General features: G+C 37.4%; 1 protein-coding gene across 2 annotated transcripts in view; it reads left to right on the top strand.

Annotated features, from left to right (window-relative positions):
• The first annotated feature begins 16,343 nt into the window (after positions 1-16,343).
• Positions 16,344-19,188, top strand: part of DLC1 (DLC1 Rho GTPase activating protein) — a 461,166-nt gene continuing 458,321 nt past the window's right edge. For both annotated transcript variants that reach the window (XM_056113856.1, XM_056113860.1), the window contains exon 1: positions 16,344-17,360. In XM_056113856.1, the coding sequence (XP_055969831.1) occupies positions 16,344-17,360 (1,017 nt within the window). The remainder of the gene's footprint in view (positions 17,361-19,188) is intronic.

A 19,188-nucleotide genomic window follows, 5' to 3' on the forward strand; every position in this document is an offset into this window, starting at 1 on the left:
GTCTAAATGTAGATAGTTACATTTTATCTTTGATTTTTAGGTTTATTATTAAAATTTCAAGAATTGTAGATGAGAATTTAAAGAGAATAAACATCCTACAGATACTAAAGTAATGTCATGAGAGTTGTTCCTTCCCCACATGGAGGATTATCGCTTTGCTGTGCATAATAGAAGCAATCATGCTTAAAGAAAACTGAGTCAAGAGTGATTTTGATGTGGATATGGAAAAGCAACATTTTCTTTCTTGCTAATTTTGGATATATCTGACATCCTATAGAATTTTGAGAAACAGATTATCTTAGTTTAAAATGTAATTAAACAATAAAAATAAAATAGTGATCTTGATACACGGTTTTTAAAAAGATGGCTAGAGAGAGGGTACAGTGGTTGGGCATGTGCTTTACACACATCTGACCTGGGTTCAATCTCCAGCACTGCATATGGTCCCCTGAGTAACACACAAGTGTACCCTGAGCATAGAGCCAGCAGTAATAATCCCTTAGCACTGACGGCTGTGCCCTCCCTCAATGCTCCCCACGCAAAGAGATGGTTAATTTTGATTAAGGATTATGGGTTATATAATAATTAAATAAGAATTCCTTTGTAAAAATAGAAAAAAAGCAATATAAACATTATGTATTTGAAACTTTTCATTAAAATGATCCAAAGAAACTACTTTAGCTTCTTGTATGAAATGCTTGTTTCTGTATTAGATCAGATTAACAAATAGATTTAAACAATGCAATTTAGATGATTCAGGAGGAAATTAATCCTGCTGATGGAAGAGATAGAAAGGAAGTATAAAGAACACGTTCAGAAATTACTATTTCTTTTTATTCCCAACAACTATAAAATTAGTAGCAAGTCAAACATGATCAACACCTGTTTGTCAATAAATGTTTGGAGATTAAAGTGGAGAGAAAGAAGAAAAAAGAAAGGAAAGGAAAATCAGTGTCATAGAATGAGTGATGTGTAACTCTTCTCCCGCCCCTGCCATTTTCTAAGCATCTGTAATGGTAGAATAATAATTTTTTAGGGAAAGGATAAGAAGTTGGCAAGAGTCATCCGAGTCTGTGGCCAGAGGTTAACAACACTCTCATAAGATGATATTACAAGTTTATTAAGAGCCAGAAGGAAACATGAGCATCTGAAAATAGTTTGAAAATAAAAGTGACTTGAGGCCAGTGAGGGCAGAGTAGTCATGAATTTTCCATAATTTAAGTGGGGTAGTGTACTGGGAAACTCCTGAGCAGAGTAGAAAAGTGACCCCTAATACGCATCTTTGCCTCTTGATGCAGAAACATGCCCATTATAATTTAAGCATATGCCTTTTACTAATAAAGAGATAATCGTGAAAATATTTATGTCATTTGGAGCATCACAAAATGTTGTCTGTATAAATTGATCAAAGACGAAGAATCACGTGTTTTACATTTTCATCAAATCATTACTGTATTGTGAAAAATCATGAGCATAGTTTCAGCTTACCCTTCGCGTTAGATTCTGCAGCTAAGATGAAACAAAAACACAGTAGTCATCATCATCATCATCATTGCCATCATCTTCATATCACTTCTAATCTTCTTAGTTATTATAATATGCCACAGATAAAGTGCTCTACATATATCATCAGTTTGTCCTTTAGTCCAACATTATCATTCTCTTCCAACAGTTTTTACCTTTATTCTTCTATAGAAGTGAGAAAACCAAGAAACACGGAATTTAGGCACTTAACTCAAATTGCCAGGAAAGGTTCTTTAACAAATAGCTTCCCCTCAGAAAAAAAAATGGAATTAATAACACGTGCCCAACAGTAGGTGGTTGACAGTGAGCTGTCACCTAGTGCAATAAGACTTGTTTATATAAGATGTTTGTCAGTTTTACTATGAATAAAGATGGTGTAACTAAAAGACCAATGTTACCACACTGGTGTAAATAAAAGGTCAAACACCACTGTAAGTGTTTAATAAATGGAAACTATTTTTAACTATAATGCTATCAAAAATAATGCACCTATTACCTTTATAATTTATCTGTAAAGAAAAGAAGTTGGTAATAAGACTAAGTTCAAATATATGTAGTAAATGAGTAATAAGGTAGGAATTGTAGATAATAAATACTGAAGACAGAGTTGATAGCCAAGAAATCAGTTCCTAACAGGGATACTTAACTATTGGAAGCAGCTACATCCCTGGTGGGTTCTAGTAAGTCATTTAATTGAAAGTTGCACTTATTTAATGATTGAAAGTTCAGGGTTTTTTTTTTTTGTCACCTATCAAAGAGCCTGTGTTGCGGCTGGAGTGGCCGTGCAGTGATGAGGCCATTTGCCTTGCAAGCTCAATTTCCCAAGCATCACTGGGGGTGATCCCTGAGTGCAGAGCCAGGAGTAGCCTCTGAGCATTGCCAGGTGTGATCACAAGAGCAATAAAATAAAATAAAATTTAGAAATTATAAAAACAAAATAAAACAAAGAGCCTATGTTGATGATACAATATTTATATTTTACTCATTACTACAGGCTACAGTAATAGCACAGTGGGTAGGGCATTTGCCTTGCATGCAGCCAACCTGGGTTCGATTCCTTTGTCCCTCTCAGAGAGTCCGGCAAGCTACCAAGAATGTCCCGCCCACACGGCAGAGCCTGGCAAGCTCCCCATGGCATACTCAATATGCCAAACACAAAACAACAAGTCTCACAATGGAGATGTTACTGGTGCCTGCTTGAACAAATCGATGAACAATGGGAGGACAGTGCTACAGTGCAGTGCTACTCATTACTATGTCTACCATTAGAGTGTTCTTAGAAGTGATAACAAAACTAAAATTAGGAAGGAATTCACTTAAAGCAAAATTAAATTTCACCATACAATTGATGACAAAAACATTACAAACCATGTCCCTTGCTTGGGCTGGAGGGATAGCACAGCAGGTAAGGAATTTGCCTTGCAAGCGGCCAACATGGCTGACCCAAGTTCGATTCCTCCGCTCCTCTCACAGAGCCTGGCAAGCTACCCAGAGTATCTTGCCCATACAGCAAAGCCTGGCAAGCTACCCGTGACGTATTTGATATGCCAAACACAGTAACAATTGTCACAATAGAGACGTTACTGGGCCCGCTTGAGCAAATCGATGAACAACGGGAGGAGGACAGTGACAGTGACAGTCCCTTGCTTAATAAAGTTACACAAGTACAGCTTTATAATAAGACAAAGCCACATTTCAGTCATACTGTTTAAGTCTTAAAAAAAAAAAAACACGGGGTGTGGACAGTCAAGCACTTGATAGCAATTTTTGACTCTACCCTTTTTCCTTGGGGTGGGAAGGCCTCTCCCCGCCCCTCCTCTGGGGCATCCTGAGTTAAAATAGCCTGGTGCAGAGTCTTGTGGCATGATTATGGGGTCTTCATTTTATGCTCCCTTCTGGGAGAAGCAGCTGTGAGTTCTAGAGGGTGACCCAGCCCTGGCAGCTGACCTCAACAACCCAACTGTAGCCGCCATGCTCCAGGCCACTTTCCACACGCTCAGGCCGAGCCTCACGCATGAATGAAGTTTCACAGAACCCAGGTAATGCAGAACTTTGTGACCTTGGACTCTGGGCTCCACTGGACCCAGTAGCAGAGAGCCTCTGCCTATTTCCCCCAGTCTCCGGTGACCCAGGGGTCACACCCATAAGCCATCTCCTGCCAGCGCCTGATAATCTCCTCATCGGCCACCCTCCAGAACTCACAGCTGCTTCTCCTGGAAGGGAGTATAAATGAGTGCCCCCGAACTCCGTGCCAGGCTGTTTTCACTCAGGGAGCCCCAGAGAAGGGCAGGTGAGAGCCCTCCCCGCCCCAAGGGACTTAGCCCCGGCAGCCATCCTCCCAACTGCCGTCACACTCCAGGGTGCTCTCCACACGCTCGGGCCAAGCTTCACATATGAGTGAACATATTCCTGGACCACGGAGGGACAAAAGCAGCCACGTGACACATCATAAGATACTCTACCCATTTTTCATAATTACTACATCATATTTGATGGGGTTTAGACAGTAGGCAACAAATCATAGAGGGAAATATATATATGCATATATATGCATGTATACATATTATCCTGGCACAGACCCTCTGCAATGGGGTTCTGCTCTGCCAGCTGCTCAACAGCTTCCAGGTGCACTCCATTAACCTCAAGGAGATCAACCTGAGGTCACTGATGTCCCAGGTGCTGCCCTGAGACACAGGCAGGTGCGTATTTGTCAGTGTGCAGATCGTTACAGCAAGCCAGCTAACCAAAAACCTGTAAAGGCAATTAGAGGTCACCCCAAAAGCCTTTGTCCCTCTCGGAGAGCACGGCAAGCTACCAAGAGTATACCACCGGCACGACAGAGCCTGACAAGCTACCTGTGGCGTGTTCGATATGCCAAAAACAGTAACAATAAAGCGTCTCATTCCTCTGACCCTGAAAGAGTCTCCAATACAGCAGCATTGGGAAGGATTAGTAAGGAGAGGCTGCTAAAATCTCAGGGCTGGGATGAATGGAGACCTTACTGGCACCTGCTCGAGCAAATCTATGAACAACAGGATGACAGTGATACTATCTTTCCTGCTATCAGATCAATTCCAACAGAATCCAGTGTAGAGCAAAAAATAACTTTTTTCTTTGGCTATAAGAAACTTCATGGAAAAGAAATATCAAGGAAAATATAAAATATTGAGTATTCATCAATGAATTTATTGTAAAAATCATCTAATGTAATTGTTAATTTTACATGCTCAAGGGCTCGGCTTAGAATTTCCCACATTTTCTGAGAATACTGGTTACTTTTTAAAAAGCAAAAACTTTGGAAACCTAAAGAAAACCCAGATATCTGGAAATTACTGCAGGCATGATGCAATATTGTCCTTCATGATGTTAATTCTGGGGCCTCTTGGAACCCCAATACAGTGATAAATATCTTAGTTATATCAAGTAAAAACGAAATGGTGCAACAGTTTCCCAAAATGAAAAAAAAAAAAGAAAAAGAACCTGAACTTTCAGTCATTACAAATTCATAGGCTAGATAAGATAATGTTAAGAGAATCTAAACATCTTGTTGACCTGAGCTATGTAGTGGTAGTAAGTTAAACACTGCCAGTATCAGGGCTGCTCCCTGCAGTAAATTAGATGCTACTGCCATTAAATGGCCGGAACCAGAAGATAAAAATAGGGCTCACAGAAATAATAACTTGCAATTTTCAAGCCCTGTTCTTTGGTAGAGAGTTGACTATACCCCACTTTCCAAAAGTTTGCTTTCTGCCACTTAGCTTTTACGAAAGACCTACATTAGTACTTGTTTTCCCAAACAAAAAGTAATCCAGTGAGCGTCTCCACTTTCATGACAGAAGGTGCAAGATGAAAACACCATTCACTGCTTGGTGACAGGTGTTCTAGAGTCTCTGCACAGCAGTGCTGCAGGAGTGGCCACCAGCTCTGTCACTGGACTTTACCTTATAGACTGTGTAGTTGTAGCAGGTTGCTTTTGCTAACACTACTTCGGGGCCAGTTTAGGTTTAGTTCCAGGATATTTTGTATAACTCTGGAATTATGTGAGTGATTAATAATTGTCCTTATAGGTTACTAGTAACTACTTTTTTGCTTTCCATTAGAAGTTCCCAAATTTAGTAGCAAATTAAAGCATACAATGCCTCGTTTGGAAATCTGCCTTCTTTAAAGAACAAATAGAAAGTTGCACAAACAAACAGAAAGTTTCCCCTCCTTCCTAATGGACCCAGGACTACTACTGTCCCCTGGATCATTCCTGCATTCTCCCTGGAAGTGGAATTTCATACTTTGGGAAATTTTCTTTATACCATTTTGCTTTAGGAAAGGTCTTCTTTCATACTTTCATATTAGCATACTGGGCTAATATTTGTATGTATTATGCTTACATATATTATGTATGTGTATGCATAATGTTTGAATACTCATACATGTATTTGTATATTATATACTGTGTAAACCCCTTTATGCAGGAGCTGTGTAAGCTACTTTCCAGGGCTGTATAAACACCTTTTACCCGGGTGTCGCTTGGGGTGATCACACATTAACGGATGTTTAGGGCTCTCCAAACAGCTCTCTCACTGCCCTTGTTCTTACTCCCGAACCGCTTCCCCACCCAGGATGGCCGTTGACTTGGGCCAGAGAAGGAGGAGAGAGGGCCAAGCTGGTTGGTGATTCGTTGGTGTTTATTCCATTCTCATCTCTCTCCAACTCTTCCCACAACTCTCTCCCAACTCACTCGCAACTTTCTCTCTCTCTCTCTTTCTCTCTCACTCGCTAATTCCGTCTCTCACTCTGCCTAAAGTTCCCACTCTGCCTCTCTCGAACTCCCTACCCTTTTTTTTTCACATTCCCCTCTGGACAGCCACCATTTTTTGCTACCTCTCCTCTCACCACGCCTCCCAAACCACACCCCCCCCCAAGCACAAACAACATGTTTTTCAAGCCTTCCTGATCACCTGCAGCCCACAAGGACAAAATAGCCCTTAAGCTGTGTTTCTCCTCTCCTTAGACCAATAACTTAATGTCTTGATTCTACTTCCTAATATTTGCTATTCTACATGGACACAGTAATAGACACAATTAGGCTTGTAGGATGACTCTCCTGGGGACATCTTGCTATAGACTCAGACTACAGTGCTCAGTCCAGATTAATCATTCCTAACCCGAGTGGGGTCCGAATCTAATTATTACTTTTTGGATCATTACAGGATTTGTCTATGACCATGCTCTTAACTTACAGTTAAGCATTATGGCACTTTGGCCAGGCCCATTTCGATACCAGAGTATCACCGTGACATCGTTGGGACCCTGCTTTTGGGGATCTAGCAAGTAAGGGCAACTGAGGATTAAGGCAAGAGAGCAGATGTCCAAGGGGTACTATTATCTGGAGTCAATTAACTCCCAAGTTACAGGCTGATCTTTTTAACTGTCTTCCTGTGTCCATACCAAAAAAAAATTGCCCTGAAGTAACGAACCATACAAAGGACATTAAGGATAAGAGAAAAACAATATTTACAAGTTAACAGTGTCTGATCAGGAGGCAAAGGTAATTGACAGTTTGGGGGAGCAATCAACAAACCCAAGCTCCCTGCGTCCAGGGAGGAAAGGCAAACCGATGTTCTCCTACAATATACATGTTTTTATTTTATCTAAATGTGCATATATGCATAAGTACATATACATCTTCATTTTGCACAGTCTTATATTTGAGATTAATTTTATTTTATACATGTATTATTTTTATTCATTGAGGTTCTGTGTTTTATAATAGTATGTGATTTTTTTTTGTTTGGTTTTGATCTTGGGAGCATACCTAATATTAAGCTCAGAGCATACTCCTTTAGTGATGACTCATGGTGGTGCTTGGGGGACGTTATGTGGTATTAGGCATCAAACCTGGGTCGACTGCATGCAAGACAAGCATTCTACCTGCTGTAATAGCGCTAATAGCCCTCATTTACAACACTGTTAATGAAGGTTTCTCATGCACATAATTCCAATACCCTACCCATCTCCAGTGTAACTCTAACCTAATAAGTCCAGCACTGCTTCCTTTCAATTCCTTTAATACCAATTCAGTCGTGTGAATCAGTTCTCCATTGATGTTGCCTTTGGGCCTTTATTATACTATCTTCCAATGAATCTTTAAGTCCTATGTATGGAAAAGCTCATTATGTATCTAACTCATTTTTTTCCTGACTAACTTCATTTAGTATGATATCCTCTAGTTTCATTCTTGTTGCTGAAAATTGCTTGATGGTGTTCTTGTTTAGAGCAGCAAAGTATTTCCATTGTGTATATATACACCACAACTTCTTGTTCCATGCATCTGTACTTGAACATTTTGGTTGTTTCCATATCTTGGCTATTGTACTAAGTGTGACCATGAATATTGGTGTGTACATATCCTTTCTTATCAATGTTTTTGTGCTTTGGAGATAAATGGAAGAGCGTGGTACCACTGGGTGAGATCAGAATTTTATATCTATTTGTTGGATAGATAGCACAGCGGGTAGGGCGTTCGCCTTATAAGCGGCCAACATGGCCGACCCGAGTTCGATTCCTCCGCCCCTCTCGGAGAGCCCGGCAAGCTACCGAGAGTATTCAATATGCCAGACACAGTAACAACAAAGTCTCCAATGGAGACGTTACTGGGCCCGCTCGAGCAAATCGACGATCAACGGGAGGGCCTTTACCTTTACCTTTTACCTTGTTGGATAGATCTCCATATTACTTTCCACAGAGGGTGAACCAGATGACATTCCCACTAAGAATGGATAATGTTCCATTCTCACCACAACCCTGCCAATACTGACTGTCTCCAAACCTTTTGATAAGTGCCATTCTCATTGGTGTGAGATATTATCTCATTACTTTGATTTGCTTTTTTCCCAATCATGAGTGATGATGAGCACTTCTTCATATGCCTGTTAGTTATGTGTGCGTCTTCTTTGGGGAAGTATCTGTTCATCAAGGAGACGAGTTTTGAAATTTGACACCTCTCAAAGTATACTGAGTGAAGATATTCAGTAAATTGGATGAATAATATAATAGATAATTCTTCCCATGTTTCTTCTTTCAAGACTATTTTTTACAATCTTTTCTGTATCTTAAATGTCTACTATGCAAAATGTCAGAAAGACTAGGACTAACATGGTTAGTAAGAACACTTGTCCTGAATTTTAAGACTTTCCAGGAGGGTCAGAAGGAAAAGGGAACAATAAAATAAATCATGTTGGATTTTCATGTAAAACTAAACTGATGCTGTTAAGTCGAAATAATAACCAAACTGGTACCTTTATTTTACTAAAGATACAGGTCAGGAATATGTGCAACTGTGAAAGAATGGTGTGCTGAATAGAGAAACCCAAAGAAAATATTTTGGTTCCATTGAATATATTGTATATTAATTGCAGCAATATTTATGTATCAATACAACTTTTAAACCACTGCTTTGGAATATACTAAAACTTAGTTTATTATATAGCGTATTTCATGAGATGCAGTGATAAAACTTCTGTCTCAAGCAAATAATATATAGAATCATAACTCTTCAAATTGTATTCAACTGTATATCCTGGCATTAACCCTTTTTTCTAGACAATTGACATGTTGTTTTCTTCCCTGTTTTCAGTGGGAGGATACACCAGGAAGTGCTCAAAGCTTGGTCTTAGTTCAGCATTCAGGGATCACTCCTGGCCTGCCAAGATTGGGGAATCATATGTGGATTAATGTGAGCACAGCATGCAAGACAAGTGTATTACCTCCAGTACTTCCTCTCTCTCTTTTTTCATTTTAGATAAGATTTATTATTTGTTAACTTCCTACATTTGGGGCTGGAGAGATATCACAGTGGGTAGGGCATCTGCCTTGCACGCGGCCGACCCAGGTTCGATTCCTCCGCCCCTCTCGGAGAGCAAGCTACCGAGAGTATCTTGCTTGCATGGCGAAGCCTGTAAGGTACCCATGACGTATTCAATATACCAAAAACAGTAACAACAAGTATCACAGTTTGTTGTGAAACATTACTGGTACCCACTTGAGCAAATCGATGAACAATGAGAGGACAGTGACAGTGATTCCTACATTTAGAAAATGTTTAGAAAGTGAAGACTTAGCTCTGAAACCATTCTATCTACATTCTTTACCCCATTGCTACAAAATACTGTACTCTGAAAATAATTGTTTCATAATTTAATTAATATTTACTGATTGCATAATTTTGGTTATATAAAAATTTTCCCAGGTAAGCCAGATTATTACATTTTCTTTCTTGTAAGTCTATTTTCCTAAAGCTAATAGCTAGTTGTCTATATTTCCTTGGTTGTCTATGTTACTAATTCTTTCACTCTGATTAGCTAAACTTTTATCATTAATAATAAAAGTTCTCACAATGTGGTCACATAAATCATGTAGTCTATAATTTTCATTTCCCCTTAAACATATTTTTTGTAGATAACTTTAGGATTTATTCAAAATTTCAACTAGACTTATTACATAAACTTCATACTAGAAATCTCATTTCCTGATTCTGTTGAATTCCTATCTATTTTTTTAAAAAGTTGGGGAAACACACACAGCAGTGCTCAGGACTTACTCCTGCCTTTATGCTCAGGGATCACTCCTGATTGTCTTGGGGGACTGTATGGGGTACCAGGAAGGAATCTGGGTCAAATGCCTTCCTATACTCAGCATCCCCTAGATTTCTTATATCTACATTTTTCCCATTTTTGTTATTCTTCATTTGGATCAAAATATGTATCTGTTGTTCTTGAGAAGAAGAGAATTTTTATCTTTTTAATATATGCAAATTGGATATGATTTTCCAGAACTTTAACCCTCTCTTATTTCCAGTGTTGCTCTTGGCAAATTTAGCCATATGTTCCCTTTGGGTTCCAAGGATATTTTAAGGGGGCACAAGTTAAAAATCATGTCAATATGGTACATTGTATAAGACAGGGGCCAACTGGTAGGGTGGAGGGACACAAGAAGATCAGGTCAGAAGAGGGCGACAGTTGAAAAAAAAGTAAGAAACTCATATTTAATACATATTCTCTTCTTTTCCTTTATGATATTTGTGATCATTTACTTGCCATTGAAGTTCTGAACATTGGAGGCCTGAGCAATATTCATCAGTAGGATGCTCGCCTTGCAGGTGGCCAATTAGGTCAGTCCCCAGAACCCCACTTGGTCCCCCTCACCTTCCAGGAGTGATCCCTGAGCAGAGCCAAGAGTAAACCTTCAACACCGCAGGCTGTGGCCTGAAAACTAAAACTGTTCTGAAATTCCACAGTAGGGTTTCTTGATGCCATCTAATCTTATTCTTTGTATTATTGTATATTTCATGGGGATTTTTTCCATCTAGGTTTTGGGTGATTTGTTCTGAGAAATTTTCTGAAATGTTTGACTTTGATAAATTGCTCTCTTCAATTTTCTCTGAAATGCCCTAAACAAGAAAATTTTTCTTCTTTTCCAAGACTACCAACATTATAGGACATATATGCTATCTTTACTACAGAGGTGGTTGTGGAATAGCAAGATTCTGAAACCAAAAAAGGAAGGAAGGCTTTTCCTGATACAGTAGAAATTTTTCTCTCAACCTACATATGACCTGTATATTGTAGAGTCAGGAAATTTATCAAAGAAGCTCTGATTTGGGAGACTCCTCCTCTGCAACCCCTAAAAATGAAAGGCTGGTGGAAAGAAGGAAAATTTCATTATTTTCTTCTTTGTGTTAAACTTGCTATGGTATTTGTGGCTATGAGAGAACTTATTATCCTAATTTATGTGAGTTTCTCCCATATTATTCAGAATTATGATCTCAGTGCTTAGTAGAAGAAAAGTATGACTCATTGGGTATGAAGTAAACACTTGTTGCTTAAACATTACCATTAGGCAGTGCACTACCAGATCTTTTGTACTTCTCACTTGATTTCATCAGCAAATACTTCATTTTGCCATATTCTTCCATTTAGTGTTGCTGATTTATTCCTTCTGAAAACTACTTCTTCCATAAGGACAATTGGAAAGAGTGTGTTTATTCCTGAAGCAAATGTAAAGGAGAGCATGATCTTTGTTATCAGATTAGGTTAGTGATTCTCAAAATAGAATATCTATGGATTTTAATATTTTAATGTAATAACATTGAATTTTGAATAACTGAATTATACAGTATGTCATAAAATATTTACAATAGAAAGTGGTATTATAAAATACCTAGAACAACAAATTTGAATCATTTTTATGTCTTAAACATCCTATGCACTAATATCACTTGATCACTCGATACCCCGTTACTCATCTATTTACTTGAGCGGGTGCCAGTAACGTCTCCATTCATCCCTCTTGCGTGCTAACGTAGCCCAATAGCATCTGCTCGTTCTAGGAACATGCAGAGCCTCAAACCGATCATTCAGGGTCTTGACGAAGAAGTCTGACCATCTCCTTGGTGGGTGTCCACGCGATCTTTTGACGTCTCGTGAAATCCAATCAGTAATGGCTCTAGTCCAGCGGTTGTCTCTAAAACTTCATTATGTGACCAGCCCATCTGATTTTTGATGCCTTGGCAAATGAGACAGCAACCCTGATTCTTGAGTGTTGACAGAGATCGGACCTCCGGATTTTATCTCTCATTTGAGTGAAGCGTGATACTCCAAGCATAGCTCTTTCGATTCCTCTTTGAGAGACCCAAATAGCATTCTCATCCTGTTTTCGGAGGGCCCAGGTCTCTGAGGCATATGTTAATGCAGGAAGAACAGTGGAATCGAAAAGATGTGCTCGTAGCTGTAGGTTCTTTGTCCTCTTAGTTATTTCCTCAACGCTCTTAAAGGCAGTCCAAGCCACTCTCTTCCTCCTGCATAATTCAGGTGCCAGGTCATTCAACATGTTGATTTCTCAACCTAGGTTTATATAACTGTTGCATTCGGAGATGGTCATTCCATTGAGAGTGAATGGAACATCAGGAACAAGACTGTTTCTCATGAACATTGTCTTTGTGAGATTCAGTTGTAATCTGATCTTTCCACACTCACAGTCGAAGTCAGTTAGCATTTGTGCCTCTTGGCTGATGTTTGGTGTTATTAAAACGATATCATCAGCAAAGCAGAGGTGGTGTAGTTGCCGACCATCTATCTTCACTCCCATTCCTTCCCATTCCAGTCATCGCATGATGTTCTCGAGGGTGGCACTGAAGAGTTTTGGTGAAATAGTATCACCCTGCCGAACCTCTCTCTTGACACGGATGATTACTTCTTTGTAGAATGGTGAGATCCTGGTAGTGAATCCGCAATAGAGGTCACGGAGGATCCTGATGCATTGACTTTGTACCCCCTGATTGGCTAGGTCTTCTATGCCCTAATATCACAGACCTAATATCTAATATCACAGAAATAAAGTTTGTACATTTCATAGTTTTCAGTGTTGTTATATAATTAAAACTCTCCTATAATACTAATATAATGAGTTTGAACACATGAATTTAAGAAGTTAAAAATCCCTATAGAAATTTACTTCTTAAAATTAATTCTCTGGAATGACATATACTTTTCCAAATTCTTCATCCAAATCCTCAGCAACTGAGCTCATTTTGAAAGAAACTTCATAAAAATAATTTTTTAAAGCAATACTTATTTGATAAGTACTGGTGAAGGGAAATGTGTTTGATCATTGCATGACCGAGACTTAAACCTGAAAGCTTTGTAACTTTTCCCACAGTGATTCAATAAATAAAAATAAATAAATAAATAAAGCAATACTTATTTGAAAAATAAATAATTGGTACTAGAAATATAGTTTTAAGTAGGTGTTCTGCTAATGCACAGAGGGGACTTCAAGTCTTATTCAAAGGCATCTTAATCTTAAAAAATAGATTCTGATTAATTCAGGTTATTTTAAAAAATAAGGCAAGTGTGCTTAGACTTGATTAGTAATAACTCTAATAATCCAGTGATCATAATTTCATTAATACTTTGTCCAGCTTTAATATCATGTAGGAAAATTTAAGCATAAATCTGACTAATAAGGATTATATAGGAAGTGTAAATAAGAAAACTTGTAAAGATACATTTTTTTATAAATGTGTAAGACTTCAGGATGTGAAAGGGCAGTCAAATGTAAAAATGGTGGTCAGAAAGATAGACTTGGTTTTGGTTGGTTTTTATTTCCATATCTTTGAAAAGGCTATGTAAATTCATGAGATTGACTTAGAAATGTCCAAGAAATCTATACTACAAACTATACAGAATTAGTGAACTGCCATCTTTTGATGTTCTAAAATTATTTATCTACTTGCCATAATTAAATAGAATAAGTTAATTAATATTTCTATAATTTTACTTTCTTGAAGGCTAAATTGTAGCTAATTTACTCCCCAAGGGGTTAATAAAACTATTCTCCTTAGTAAAAGAAGTGAAAATATAATCTAGTTTCAACTGAAAGATAAATGTATCTTAGGAACAAAATACCTAATGAAATGAAATACAGTCTCAACCGAAACATAAATGCAGCTTAGGAATGAAATACTTCTTGGCATTACTTATTTGCTTGTTCTTTCTACATTGGATAAAAATAAAGAAAAGAAAGCATCTAAAACAGAACCACTCTCTTACAACCCAAATTTGCCCATGAAAGCAGAAATTTTCTGGCCTGCATCTATGTGTTTTTTCCACTTTCCGTGGCCTCCCACACTATAATGACTTATGCATGGAATTTAGGGACTTTTTAAAAGTGAAAAGTGAATGCCACCATGGAAAATCTGACTACTGATCATTTTCAAAGATGGTCACAGATCTGTATGAAAACAACACAGTATTTTGTAAGATATTTGAAGATATTTGACTGGAGTACCAAAATTCCAATATACACAAAAACTTCATTTGCCCTGACTAGATAGAACTATTTATCTTTCTGGCATATACTTAAATTAGCTTGAATTTTTGGTGAAGAGTGAGCGTCATTTTCAGTAGATTATTGTGAACCAAAATCAGCATAGCAGCTAATCTTCTTTATGCCTAAAATCAGAAAGGCAGCCTGTTATGTGCTGGAAGGTCTTATGTGGTGTGAAAACTATGAATGTCTGCTCTTTGAAGAATTTTTTTCATAGTCCAATAATTTGGGGAAACAGTTGTGTCATTTTTATAAGGTTGAGTTTTTGTTGGTATAATGTTCCGATTAACTATGATTTAAATAACTCCAGACAGAAAAAGGTTGAGTTCCTGGAATGTGTTTATATTCTGACCTTATCTTATGCCTGGTTTTCTTGTTTGCTTAAATTTTTGTCAATTCTAACAAAAATATACAAACTAAAATACTTAGAAGTCAAAGAGATTGAGGCTGAAATTTCTGAAGATTTGCTCCAGTTGTCTTTTGCTCACATCTTTTTGATGAACATAAATTCCTGACTTATGGATTGAAATTTTATCTACCTGAAAAGTATGACAGGAAGATGAAAAAAGAATCTCATTCCATGAAAATTATGAAGTTTTTTGACTATTTAAACCAGGGCCTTAGAATTGGGTTCTAATATATATATATAGATGTATATATATATGTATATATATATGTATATGTATATATATCTCCTTATTTGCTTCCTAAATATATAATTTTGAACAAGTTAATTTGTCTAAACTTCAATAATAATAGATTATTGGCTGATAATAGGACACATGTAAGTATATGCATACCAAAGTATTATGAACAGGATGTGTTATGCTTTCTTATGCTTAAATTTTATGTTAATTTAAAATATGCTTTATTATTTCATGTTTCTTTAAAAAGTAAATTTTATTTTAAGCTCCGTGATTTCCAATTTTGTTAATGGTAGGGTTTCGTGCATAAAACATTCTATCACCACACCCTGCACCAGTGTCTGCTTTTGCATATAATCGTCCCAGTGCCATCCCCACCATCCTGTACCTCTATCCCCCTACTGTGGTGTTAAAGTTTCTACTTGTAAGAACAGTTCTCAGTTTCTGTTGCCTTTTAGTCCATGTTTCTTATTCTACCTGGAGTAAATACATCCTAGTAATTTGGGTTCTGTGGTTAGATATTTCACACATTGAACATCATACATTGTATCTCCATATTTAAGTTTTGAAGAAGCAGATCCATGGTGACCTTTAATATAATTCAAACCAAATATTGAATATTTTCCTATAATCACTTTTATTTATAAAAGTAAATCATGAAAGCATGTGAGCTTTCTTGCTTGAAAGCAGCAAGTTTCTTCCAGTGAATATTACTGCCTATTGCCATTCATTATTTTCTAAATGAAGTTTTAACTATTCAGTGTTTGTATTTATATTACTTAATAGGTCAGATTACATGAATTTAAAAGTATTGTCAATTATTTTTAATAGAAGGGGCCAGAGCAATAGTACAGCAGGTAAGGTCTATGCCTTGCATGCCATTAACCCAGTGTTTGATCCCCAGCATCCCATATGGTTCCCTAAGTGCTGCCAGGAGTGATCCCTGAGTACAGAGCCAGGAGTCAGCCCTGAATGTAGCTGAGTGTGTTCCCAAAACAAATATCAGAAATATTGAATGTGAAAGTTTCTTCTTAATAATAAGGTGTTCCTAAGAAAGTAGCACTTTAAAACTATAAGCAGAAGTTTTACAAGGTCTTTGTAGCACAGATAAAGTGCTTCTTTTACCAAGATATATCTTAGATATATGTTCTGATCTATATTTTTAAATTTTTTAATAGGTGGTGAAATGACAAAACACACTCTCTTCAGTCTGTGAATTTGAATCACTCATTCTGTTTTGTTTCATTTGGTCTTATATGGAACGTATTTCTCTATCTGCTGATAAAGTATGATGACATGTCTGTAGCTATCAGAAAGAGAAGCTGGGAAGAACATGTGACCCAATGGATGGGACAGCCTTTTAATTCTGATGATAATAACATAGCATGTCATCATGGACTAGTAACCGATAGCTTGCAGGCAAGTATGGAAAAAGATGCAACTCTAAATGTGGAGCACAAAGAGAAGTGTGCTTCACTCCCTGACTGCTGCCATGGATATGAGCTGAGAGATTCATCTGGGAGACCCATGGGTCACATTTCGAGAGAAATGGAAGAAAACTATGGCCCTGAAAGTGAAGATCAATTTCTTTCTCTGGAAGCCAGTACAGAAACATTAGTGCACATTTCTGATGAAGATGCAGATTCTGATCCTTATCCTACAGATGATAACCATGTCTTAGCCACCGAAGGGCAGAAAACATCAAATCAACATAGCATCAAAGGAGCAGGCTCCTTAGAAGAGAAGCTGCACATCATGGAAAGTAAAGATTCTTATAACTCTTGGGGAATGGCTGGTGGAGCTGATTTAGCACTGACAGAAGAAAGGAGTGAGAGAAAAGTGGTTGACATTATAAGTACAAACCTGGAACTTTGTAATGTCATAAGCTTAAGTGAAATAAAAGATGCTGACAAAATCAATGCATGTGATTCTGTGAATGTGGATGGCTTGTTGCCTGAGAAACAACTGTTTAATTCTGCTGTAATTGCTCAACAACGAAGGAAACCTGACTTCCATAAAGACGAACATGAAGGAAACACCTGCAGTACCGTACAAGATGAGTTCCTGGCTATCCCTTGTATAGATGGAGGCCTACCGTTATTAAAAGGAGATTCTGGGAGCTGTCTTTTGCAGTCTCCTTTCTGCCATGATGGAATGTCTGCTGAAAATGGCCTGGAGAAGAGTGGTTTCTCAGAACACCAAAACAATCTTCCAAACGTCAACTCTAGAGATGGCATGCAGTGTTTACACCTAAAGGATTCCCTGACCACCCAGGAACTCACAGATAATCAAGTCAGGCTTCGAAAAAGAAAGGTAAGACATCTGAAGAGTTTATCTGATTTTTGGAATTTTTAAAATTTTGTTATTTTAAAAATTTTATTAAAAATTATAAAAAATTAAATTTTAAAAATTATAAAATTTTTTTAAAAAGGGGAGGCTGGATAGCACAGTGGTAGGGCATTTGCCTTGTGCGCAGCCAGCCTGGCTGAGCCAGGTTCGATTCCTCTGCCCCTCTCAGAGAACCTGGTAAGCTACCGAGAGTATTCAGTATGCCAAACACAGTAACAGGAAATCTCACAATGGAATTGTTACTGGGCCTGCTCGAGCAAATCGATGAACAACGGGAGGACAGTGTTCAATTATTCAATTATTCAGTGTTATTTTTCTTATCACTTACTGTTTTCTAGAATTTAAAAGATAGATCATTTGCCCTGTAATAGAACTGGATAACCCAAAGAATATCTTCTTGAAGGAAGCATTCAAGAATATGTAAAAATCACAATCTAATAGCCAAGTATTTTTACTAGTAGTATTTACAATGATTTACAAACTCTGTTTTGTTACGTAGCTGACAAATGGAATTGCTTTCATTTTCTTTAATTGGAATTAGCCACCATATGACTTATAGCTCAAAGCCTATATGAAGAGGGTTTTCTAACTTTCATAAAGAATAAGATCACTGTCACTGTCACTGTCCTCCCATTGTTCATCGATTTTGCTTAAGCTGACCCAGTAACATCTCCATTTTAATACTTGTTCTTACTGTGTTTGGCATATTCAATATGCCACGGGTAGCTTGCCAGGCTTTGCCGTGCAGGCAAGATACTCTTGGTAGCTTGCCGGGCTCTCCAAGAGGGGTGGAGGAATGGAACATAGCTCAGCCAAGCTGGCTGCGCGCAAGGCAAATGCCCTACCACTGTACTATTGCTCCAGCCCAAAGAATGACATAGGTATTTATATTTAATATAATTTATTTGGATTTGTTTATTTTTTCAATAAGTACATATATCATAATAGAAGTGGTATTAATTACCTAGTAAAAATGATTTTGTTTACATATACAAAAACAATAATACTATCTATCCTAAAACATACTGGTGCTTTTTTATACAAGCTAGTAAATATGTTATTAATATACATATCAATTTTTCTTTAGCTATTGTCAAAAAAAGGGTCAATAACTAAATTTTATGCTGAGGACCCTTGACTAGTCTTATTTTGTGCCCTATACCATTAAGAAGTTTCCATGTAAGAGAAGCAAAAATGGAGAGGAGTTACATCAAATGTGTTCTTATTTAAACAAAATTTATATTGTCTTTAGAATACCTCTTGTGTTCTTCCAAAACTATAATATAATTCTATAGGTGATGTCAATACAATTTTTTATAATTGAACATGGCATAAAAAGTCCAGATTACATACTTCATGTAACATTGAAATATATTTCCATGTTCCACTTTTCATATAATATTAATTTATGTTTGCAGTTCACCTAACACAAGTAATACTCTTAATTCTAGTCAATTGGACCTTACCTCAGTGAGAAAAAAAAATACTCTACCTTTTCTTGTGGTGAATAAATCTGGTTTCCATAAGCTGTGGTTTTGCTAACAAACTAGATCAGTAATGTGTCATGAGTTAGTTTTAGTGAAGTCCAAGAAATTACAGAAAAGATCAATGTGTTCAAACTACATGCCAACAGAGTATTCTGCATTTCCAGCAAACTCTTCTTTTTTCATATAAGTTGTGTTAAAATGTTAATATTCCATGAAGTTGCTATGATTGAAAGTCTTGCTCAGGTCACTTTTTCAGAAATTTCTATGCATCCTATCAAATCTGTTGGAGGAGATACAATAATGAC

The sequence above is a fragment of the Sorex fumeus genome, unplaced genomic scaffold, assembly GCF_029834395.1.
Source record: "Sorex fumeus unplaced genomic scaffold, SorFum_2.1 ptg000024l, whole genome shotgun sequence".
In the NCBI taxonomy this organism is placed as follows: Eukaryota; Metazoa; Chordata; class Mammalia; order Eulipotyphla; family Soricidae; genus Sorex; species Sorex fumeus.